This window comes from Pogona vitticeps, chromosome 4 (genome assembly GCF_051106095.1).
Source record: "Pogona vitticeps strain Pit_001003342236 chromosome 4, PviZW2.1, whole genome shotgun sequence".
In the NCBI taxonomy this organism is placed as follows: Eukaryota; Metazoa; Chordata; class Lepidosauria; order Squamata; family Agamidae; genus Pogona; species Pogona vitticeps.
This window is the reverse complement of record NC_135786.1, coordinates 1,591,327-1,601,535: the sequence shown is the minus strand read 5'-3', so window position 1 is coordinate 1,601,535 and position 10,209 is coordinate 1,591,327. Positions and strand designations below refer to the sequence as shown.

At 55.2% G+C, this 10,209-nt stretch overlaps 1 protein-coding gene across 1 annotated transcript in view; it reads right to left on the bottom strand.

The window, feature by feature from the left end:
* Positions 1-2,681: 2,681 nt before the first annotated feature.
* CTNNBL1 (catenin beta like 1) overlaps positions 2,682-10,209 on the bottom strand; it is a 110,702-nt gene continuing 103,174 nt past the window's right edge. Inside the window, exons 14-16 of the mRNA XM_072996583.2 lie at positions 8,726-8,863; positions 8,199-8,271; positions 2,682-2,884 (exon numbers count right to left, since the gene is read on the bottom strand). Coding sequence (XP_072852684.2) covers positions 2,796-2,884; positions 8,199-8,271; positions 8,726-8,863 — 300 coding nt within the window. The 3' untranslated portion in view covers positions 2,682-2,795. The remainder of the gene's footprint in view (positions 2,885-8,198; positions 8,272-8,725; positions 8,864-10,209) is intronic.

The window sequence follows — 10,209 nt, the reverse complement described above, 5'->3', positions numbered from 1 at the left end:
ACCGTGGGGAGCTCTTCTGCCTCCCCCCCCCATGGCACCCTCTTTGGAAAAGTGGAGGCGAGGGGGACTGAGGGAGACCGTGAGAGGCAGCCACAAAAACACGAGGCGTCTAGCACTTTGCCCCTCTCTCATCTGGAGCGTCACTCGGCATCCGTCGCAGGGAAGAGAGACGGAGATGGCTTTGTACTCTGATAAGCCACGGCATTTCAGGTTTTCTATAATCCCCTCAAACAGCCCTTTCAATTCAGGAGAAGAAACGGGAAAGGCGGGGGGGAAAGGAGGAAGAGAACGAGCAAGGACCTGCAGGATTAATTCCCCCAAAGCTTTGGGAGAGGGCCGAGTTTCGGAGTGTGCAGGCGGCTGGAACACCTGGCCCGGCGCCCCTGTGGAGGAGCCCCCTGGGAGGATCAGCTCACCCCCTGCCTCCTTCATCTTCATCTAAGGGAGGGTGCAAACCATTTCTCATCGCCGCTGGGCCATGTGCATGCGTGCGTGTGGGGGGGCATGTAGCGCTGCACCCCAAATCAGGCTGGAGCATGCCAGCAACCCAGGAGTGCAGGCAGGGACAGAGACCTCTCTGGCCAGCTGGTCCAGGATAAAATCCCGGGCGGCCTTGTGGCGTCGGCAGCCTCTCTGGGCAGCTGGAAAGGATCTGGCCTGCCTCCCAGATGTGATCCATTTGTGAGTAGCTGGAACTCGGGCATGCTTTGGCACAAGGGCGACTTCCGTGCTACGGAGGGAGGAGGAAAGTGGTGGATTAGAAGGCCTGATGGAGGAGAGAGACCCTTGCTAAGGGCCAGGAGCTGAGGGGTAGCAGGCAGGACGCAGCCGCCACGCCAGCCTCCTTCCCTGTGGGCTTAGAGGAGAGACCCAGCGAGGGTAGATCTGGCTGGGATCCAGTGGGGACCAAGGGCTGGGCCTGGCACGTCGGCCTCTCCGTCTAAGCTTGGTTAAAGAACAACGGCCATGCGGCAGCCGAGAGGGACTCTTTCTCTCCTCTAGCGGAGACCGGGCAATGCAGGCACCCGGCCATGGACTCTTGCTGTGGGGCAGCCGGAGACAGGGGCTGTTCATGTCCGCCATGGGGGTCTTCCTCACCCATATAAGTGGCTGCAGGATCTTCACCGTCCGAGAGAATCGGGGAGGAAGCGGTGGTGTGGTTGGGACTGAGGCTGCTCCAGGGTCCCCCTTCGAGTCTCACTGGTGCCAGGAGGGGAAACGGTCCCCGGCCGGGCCCAGCTGACCCCTGCCAGGAAAGGGCCAGAAAGCGGCCGATGGGGAGAGGAAGGGCAGGGGGCCGCGCAGGCAGCTTCCTCCATCTTTCCGGCTGCCTCTGCAGCAGTCAGGCCGAGGACCAGAATAACCGCCTCCAACCCCGGGGAGCCAACAGGAGGAGCCTCTAAGCCTCTCTGACAATTTGTTTTTTTCACAGCAGCGATAAGGCAGGAATGTTGCCAGCCTGCAAATCTCTCCAAATGAGGCCCAAATCAGCTGCTCCCTTTTGGTTGGGTTGTCATTTAAAAAGGTGGAATAAAGGGGAGGCCCAGGACCGCAGAAAATGGCCAGCCCCCCCCCCCCCAAATAATAAAAGCACAGCAGCCTCCTCCTCCCAGCAGGGAAACTGAAGAGAGAGCAGCCCCAATTCTGGAGAGCTGGGAATCACGAGCTGGGCAGGAAGGTCCCAGGGTGGAAAGCCCCCAAACAGCTTTCCTTAGAGACGGCAACACCAGGCAAAAACCAAAACTTGGCCGAGTGGGGACACCCACGGCCAGCAGGAGAAATGGAAACAACCCCCCCCCCCCGGCTGAACTGGAAGTGGCTGCAGAAAGGCTGGATGGAGTCTAGCCCTGCTCCCCCTTTCCATGCCCACGGACTGCTTGGGCTTGGCCAGCCTTCAGAAGGCAGCCAGCTCTTTGGCTGCCCCCCCTCCCCTCACTTTGTTCTCAGGACCGGCCCCACTGTGGTGGGTGGGTGGGCCCCCTGTGGCCCCCTGATGGCTGGGAGGCGGCCCTTGGGCCAAACCCAAGACCCCTGCAAGCTGCCCCTCCAGCCCCCTGCTAAAACTTTCTCTCTCTTTTTCTGGCAGCAGGGGAGAGGGAGAGCAAGCCGGGGGGGGGGGCGGGGAGAACTTGAGACAATGGGGGGGCAGAAATTTGGGGCTCTACCCACAGGCCGTACCCGAGTGGCATATCCTTTCAGGAAGAACAAGAGGTTGCCCCACCTCTGCTTTGCACCCAGGATGAGCAGAAAGGACCAAGGTGGTTTTCACAATCTTGTGTGTTTCTACTCGGAAGAACCCGTTTCAGTTCAAGAAAGCTCCCTTCTGGGTCAGTAGGTGTGTGTGTGGGGGGGACTGCAGTCCAGTCTGCAGGCAAGGGGGACATAGAGGTCAATTTCGGCTCAGGACCCCCACCCCCTTGGGAAATGGCCCTCTCAACGGGGCTCACCACTGCTGTGGGCACAGAGGGTAAGACACTTTGGATTCTGTTCTGGCAACCTTCATTGCCATGGCAGAACCGGCCAGCCAAGACGTGACGGAACCAACGCTATGAAGGACCAGGCGCTTCACCAAATAGGGAGCGAAAAGGGAGGGGGGAGGGTCCAGAGCAATCCGCTCCACTCCGAGAGATGGGTCTCACCCCCCCCCCCCGGCCCTGCAAGGAGAGAATCAGCTGAGAATGTTCTTAAAAACCCCCAAAGCAAATATCTTTAATATCTCAGACAACTTCTTCAGAAAGTCCCCTCGACAGTTCAGGGAAGTGGCCGAAGCCACGCACGAGCCACGCGCAGTGTCCTCAGAAATTCTCTAGCAGATCCAAAATCCGCTTCTGCTCGCTCTCCTGGAAGTCCGGGTTCTTGCCGTCTCCGATATTCTCCGCGTACTCTGCAGAAAAACAAAACAGAACCGAAGCTAAACTTTCCTATGGGGCAGGGAGAGAAGTCCTAATGGGGGAATGCTTTGCCCCCTTGTGCGCACACCAGCAGAAAAAGCAGAGCGTTAGCCCCAGGCCAGAGTCTGAGAACCGGGAGAGATGGGGGCAGGATCCAAGACCCAGGGCCTGGCACTGGGGGCAGAGTCAGGGCAGAGTCAGGAGCACCACGGGGCATAAGAAGAACGACAGGCAGCCTACAAGATAGTCCATTCGCCAGGAAAGGTCTCCTCCAATCTCAGAAGCCAGAGAGAGAAGGTCTGAGCCTGCACGTTGCTTACATCCAAGGTCGAAAGGCGGCCGAGGAGGAAAGGGCCCCTGCAGGAGAGCCTCAGTGGGTGGGAAGGTTCAGTGGCTTCAACCCCACCATCGCCTGCCACGTCTCCCTCCGTCAGTGCCGCCTGCCCCTCTTTGCCCTACAGGCACCTTAGGTGGGGAGCACATTAAGTCTTGAGCTTCCTTGAAGCAATGAAGGCTGGTCGTTCCTACATCCCCCACCCCACACAAGCTAAGAATAAAAGCCATTCTTCTCTACGCTCCGGGCCCAAGAGGATCACCTGGAGTCGGCATCCCAACCTGCTCCCTTTCTGGGATGGGAATTCTTTTCCCGAGGGTTCAAGATTGCTTTCACTTCTGAAATGGTGCTGGGGAGGGAGAAATGCCCAGAACTCGCCAGCAGTTCAGGTCCCTGGGGCCACTTCCTGCAAGAGGAGCTACCTCAGATTCCCACGGCCGGGGCACACCAGCGCCAGGCCTTCCGCTGCACAAAGGACGCCGGTGCGGGCCACACGTGGCATCACTCCATCTCCAAAGTAAGCAGCGCGGTCTGCACCCAGTGCTCAGAGGGCACCGCACAGCCACAGGTGCCCATGAATATTCGTAGAGCGGGTCCGAGAGGCTCATCCAATCCTTTTAATAGGCATCCTAAAACAGGAAAGGTGGCTGGATGGAGGGTGGGGGGGCAGTGGAGGCTCCCTTTCACAAACCGCACACACATAAACAGAGCAGAAAACGAGCAAGAGGCTGCCATTAAGCACTTAATTGGGAGGGGGGGCATTAATATGCATGAAGTGCCCAGCCTGGCTGGGGTGGCTTCTCCTGCTGGCACTGCAATGGCTGTGTGTGTATGTGTGTGTGTGTGTGTGGGGGGGTCTTCCTGAAGAGGAAGGTTCCTGCCAGCTGCCCAGGGACTGGCGCGGTGACACCGCCAGGGGGAAGAGAGAGAAAAGGGTTCCAACCCTGAGCCTCACCAGCCGAGGACACGGGCAAGCCCCCTCCCTTCTCCTGTGGAGCCCCTTACGGTTCTCGCTGCCCTTATGATCCTTTTGGCCCTCCTGTGACAGTGACCCCCCCCCCACTTGGGGCAGGGGGAAAGGGTTGTGAGATAAACAAGGGCTTGTTTCTTGCCTCTAAAACACACAAGAAAAGCCATTTCAACAACTGCTTCGCCCTGCTTGAATCGGAGACACGAGGGGCCTCTTGGAACGCCGGGTTGTTCCACGTAACCGTTATGAATGAAAATAATAATGGTCACAAAGGCGGTGATGAGGGTGCAGAAACATCCCCATACAGCCTCCCACACACCTGGAAGCATCAAGGGCCATTGAGGTGTGTGTGTCCCCCCCCCCCCCGCAGAAAGCACAAATAGGGGGTCCTGATTTGCCCCAAGCCTAAATCTATCACCCAGCCTACAAAAACCTGCCACTCCATAGAAATATTTTTTCTTCTAGAGGAATTTGTGAAAGATAGAAAACGCCATTTGGACCCCAGAAGCCTTGCAGTGCAGTGGTTAAACTGCAGTACTGAACCAAAGTCTCTGCTCACAACCTGAGTTCAATCCCAATGACTCAGGCAACAGGCTCAAGGTTGACTCAGCCTTCCATTCTTCTGAGGTTGGCAAAATGGAGTACCCAGCTTGGTGGAATGGGGGTGGGCAGAGTGAAGCCTGCGTAAATAAGTTGTAAACCACCCGGATGAGTGCTCTAAGCCCTATAGGGCAGTATGTAAGCAACACATACATGCCCCCCTTTTAGTTCTCACACTGACTTATAAAAAGCTAACATCTATGGAGTAAAACCAACTGACATCACACCCACTGAAATCAGTACCACGATCACCCTCTTTTTGGAGGACGGACATGCTCTCTATGCCCAGAAAAGCCTGCTGGTGAGGCTGCTTCGTGGCAAACACCACCAAGACCTAAATCAAGCCACAGCACGAAATGGGCACTGGACAGCTGTACTTCTCCGACTCTCATGAGCCACATTTGTAAGTTCTGAATACAAGGCGCTGAACCCATCGCCCTGTTACAGAGAAAAATTTAGGGGGTCAACACAAGAACACAACTCCATGCCACTTGGGGTACCAAATGTCACAGAGCAGAAGTCGTGTAACAGAGCAGTGGCAGGCTTCATTCCCCAAAGCCGGCAGCAACAATCAACATGGATTTTCCTCCATAGATTCAAACTGGCTTGGCTGGGTAAGAGCATTATTTACTTCTGTGTGTGTGTGTCCAGTAATATGCTTAAGGGTTAATGATTCCTTAAAGTTATCATGCTTTTTTTAAAAAAAAAAAACTTTTAACTGTGTTTTAGAGGTGAATTCTCAGTCTTGTTTTTTCAACATAAACTCCTTTATTTTTGGATTCAAATATTATTTAAGTTCTTGTCTGTGACATTTATAGCTAAAAGCGTACAAGCGGAATCTTTTTTTTTTCTGATTTAATTCTGTCTACAACATAGTTTTGTTTCTGAGTGTACTTCTGTCTGCATCTTCTCCCAGTCTAAGAATTCCGGGTGGCAATTCATTGTTTAAGCATTTGGTTGTGCCTTCTGGTTTTTTTTTTTTTCAGAGCTATAAAACTTTTGGATGTTTTGAATACTGGGGATTTTATTATTGTGCTTATGGAACACAGAAGCAATGTAGATAAATAAAGATGGTAGAATAAGACAAGCGGATGTTTCCAGGAATTATTGCAACAACGATAAAGAGACTTATGCCTTGATACTCAGATGAATTCTGATAAGATTGTCTGATGGTTTCATTCTGCCGTTAACCCTTTTCTGGATCAATGCCAGCTGGGACAAACACAGGCTCCTCATTTTTTCCTCTATAAAGCTCTGTGTGGCTCTTCGGGAGAGGTCCGGGGTCCAAATCCCTGACCTGACAGGTGCGTGCCCCCATCATCCTGCTGGAAAGTGAAGGGTTGGTACATCGAGAAGCACTCCCTAGCAGAGACACTCAAAAGGGATTAGCTCCAAAATTCTAAGTGCTCAGTGGCTTAAGCGCATCTAGCTATGGGGCCAGAGGTTAGCACTTCGAATCCCCAACCCCGGGCCTCCTTGACAGGAGTTGGACTGGATGATCCACAGGGGCTCTTCCAGCTCTGCCGTTATAAGAGGATGATGATTTTGATCCATCCGTCACTTATCCATGCTACTTCTGTGATTAACCTGCGCTGTTCAGATGGCCATTCCCCACAAGAACAGTAGGAAACATAGAAAACAAAGTCAGAAGTTCTTGCAAGGAGAGGTTAATCTAAAACAAACGGGTCTGGAGGCACAAGCAAATGTGGCCACTCCCAGGCTGTTGGATGCTCTCCCTGGGGAGGTGAGGTTGCCCCCCCCACCTTCCCGCCTGTCTAGGGGAAGAAGTCCATCCTTTTTAGGCAGGCTTTTAACCAACTACGATTGAGTCCCTCTACAATGCTATTTTTGATCCTTTTAAGTGTATTTTCTTAAAGCGTTAAAATGCTTTTCAATGAAATTAAATTATCATTGCATAAACTGATCAATTGATTTTTAATGATTACTGTATGTTTAACTTTTTTTAAACATTGCAATCTACTGTGTTTCTAGCATGATTTGTTTTAACGCTGCGAGCTGCCTCGGATCCTGTCCTCCCCCCTTCCAAGCAGGAGAAAGGCAGCCTACAAAGGGAATCGATAAACAGATAATAAATAAAACTGAGCTTGGGCTCGCCAGCAGATTCCGTGAAAAGTGAAGGCTGTGATGTTTCAGAGGGGAGAATGGGGGAAAGAGGCTGCCAGGGAACGTCAGCCAGGTTCTCCAGCACCCTGGCCCATGACTCCTCGTGAGCAGTAAGTAGGAGGGTCTTTTGTCACCTCCAGAGGCAGGAAGAAGAGACTCTGAAAGTCAGGTGAGGAGGGAGTCTTTGGCTGGCTCCTGAACCCTCGGGGTCCCCACCCTGACCTGCTCCCACCTGAAAGACCCTCTCAAGACCCCTGCCTGGTCAGCAAACAGAGACGGGGCGTGGAGGGGTCTGGCACTCTTTCCTGCCTTTCTCCATCTCCACTTAAAATAAATGGAGAGCTTAATTCCCTCCTTTGCATCCGAAGCAATTCTCGGCCCTCCCCAGGGACCCATCAGCTGTCAAGCTACCAGAGAAACCGGGGGAAATATGTAGGCCATAAAAATCAAACTCAAAAACAGGCTTCCAATTAGCATGCAAAAATGCAGGAGGGGGAAGGGAAAGGAGCAGAGCCGGTGGCGAAGCACAAAGCATGGAGTTGCCATAAACTGCCCCCCCCAATAGAGGAAACCTCTGGAGTGGGGGGGCATTTCTGCCTCCCCCTCCCCTGTGACCCTCCCTAAAGACCAGCCCCCTTTCCCAATATCCCCCCAACCTCAGCAGCCGGCCAGAGGAGGGGGAAGCCAAACACACGTGCAACTCCGTGACATGGCAGGGCGGCGCTAGGGAGCCCACCAGAAGCGTGCCAAGATCCAGCCCCTTTGGCCACATGGGCGGGGGATCGATCATGGCTGCCTGCCAAAGGACGCACCCCACACAGTGGGTTTGGGGTGGATCCGCTCACCCTGAAGCAGGGCAGCCCCAACCAGGGTGGCTGAGGACCCCTCCCTCCTCCTCCTCTAGCACAGTCCTATCCCGAATGAGTTCTGTGTTCGAAAGTGCACCGAGAGAGCAGCTGACCACTCTCCTCGCTGCTGCAAGAAGAACCAGACTCCAGTCCAGGAAGCCAAGAAGGAAGGAGGTCCCTCCCTCTAGCCACAGCGTCTGGCATCCACAATTTCATCCATGGGTGGGGCGCGTGTGTGAACGACAGGACCCCCCCTCCCAGGCTCCAGGCAAAGGGCAAAGCACTGGGTACTCCCCCCCCCGTGGCCTCTGTGCTGGAGGCTCACCAGCGGCTCACGGAGGTCCCTTTCAGCTGTTCTGGCTCCTGGTGCATTTTGGGGGGGGGGGAGCCTCCAGGTCACTGTTTTCCCACCCCAGGAATTGAGGACTCACCTTTGATGACGTGGCGAACGATCTTGATCGAGCTTCCCCGCATGTTCAGAATCTGATGGACTCGCTGGCGGATCTGGGCCAGACAAGATGACAACACAAACACAGAAAAGGACTGTCATTCAAAGTAGGAAAAAAGGAAGGGGGGGAAGAGAGAGAGAGAGAGAGAGAGAGAGAGAGAGAGAGAGAGAGCGAGAGAGAGAGAGAGGAAAGGTATACACCACCTTGAACTGGCTGGGAGAAGATTTTATTGGTGGAACACCTGCTGCCCATTCCAGGTGCTCCAAATTCCCCTTCCTAGGCTGCCACCCTCCTCCTTCTCTTCCCAGAGCTTCCAGTCCCAGTCCTGGACACGATTCCAGGTTCCATACAGGAAAACTCAACCCAGATGGTACAGCATGAAATACAGAAACGAAGCTGTACTGAATTCGCCACAGAGAACTGCAAATTCTTGCCCCCCGAGAGGCTGGAGGGTGAATCCAGGGGGGCTGGGGGGGCAGGGGCGGGGGCGGCGCGAGGGCGGCCCTCACCTGTGCGATGTTGGCATTGCAGATCTCCGCCATGATGTAGCAGATCAGCTGGAGCACAAAGAGGCCAGCGTCCAGGCGGCGGAGGTAGAACTCGTCCTCCATGTCATCGTCGATGATCTCTCCACGGCGGACCATGTCCTGCAGGGAAGGAGGCACCAGGAGGCTCAGTGGAGGAAGGGCCCCCAGCCATCCTACACCCCCCCCCCCAGCGCACACACACATGGCTTTTTTGACTCCTGGCCCCTTCCCTTGGTTTGGGTCCCGGTCGCAAATGTCCGGAGGCCGCTTTTCCAATGCTGGTTGGCCCCTGGGCAAGGGGGTCGGTCCATTGGGCAATCCAGGTGGCATTACCCTCCCTTCGTAGCAGCAAAAGAGGGTGGGGGCTCCTCCCGAAAAACGCCCCCCCCCCTCGGCAGACAGGTTGACAACCCAACCACTCGCTGCTGGCTACGTGGATAAAACCACATCAGGGCATGCCACGCTCTGAGCCGACCTGTCTTTTTCGGGGCTGGGGGAGACTGACGGGGAGAGCCGAGAGCCAACAAGGAAGGCAGGCCCCCGGCTCAACGAATGGCTGCGGTCTCCCAGGTGCCATCCTCCCTCCCTTTCTGCTAGGTTGCTCGCCTTGCACACATTTTGCTTCCCCCCCCCCACAGCACTAACTCATGCCAAGTGTGACCTTTTACTATCCTCACACTGGAATTTTGTTTTGCCAACCGCAGGAGGGCCCCTTGCCACTGGCGTGATGGATTGTCCCATGGCCCGGCAGGCGGACACTCTCTCCTGGAGCCATATTCCTTCCTTCGCAGGAACGCACACCTTGCCTGCCTGCCTGTCCTGCCTGTGGGGCTCAGCCAGGAGAGCCCCCTTTCTCCACAACATGTGGCACAAGCATAAACCCACAAGCAAAGTGCCAACGCGACCCCAGGTGGCAGGATCTCTTCCCAGCCACCCCACCAAAGGCACAAGGGTCCTGAGGGACGATGGTCCCCGAGAGGGAGCTTCCGGGCCACTTTGACGCACTCTGACTGCAAACTGCAGGTGGGAGGAGGAAGGCAGGGAAAGGTGGCAAGGATCCCGACAGCCGCTCGGGCGTGGAGCGACACGCAAGCCCGAGATCTAACAGTTCGTTACCCCCGTTGCTGCCACGGTTCCGCCCTCAGGCATCCTGGCATGGATAGTCTGGGGTTGGGGTGGGAGACTCTGCCGAGTCCCTCTCGCCCCCAGCCCTGGACCCACAGCATTTCGCTGACGGTGAGGCAGGTGGGGTTCCCTGCCATAGAGCCGGGGAGGGCGCCTGAGCCCTCCAACAGAAAAGTGGCAACTGACTACAAAGCTCAGCCTGCCACACAGAGGAGCTGGGATGATTTTGGGGTGCAGATCCCCTCCCAGTTCTCTCATCCACCTCTTTCCATCCATCCTGCAAGCCCAAGCTGGCCTTCCACTGCTGCCTGTTTATGCCCCTAGCATTCCTAAGAAAAGAA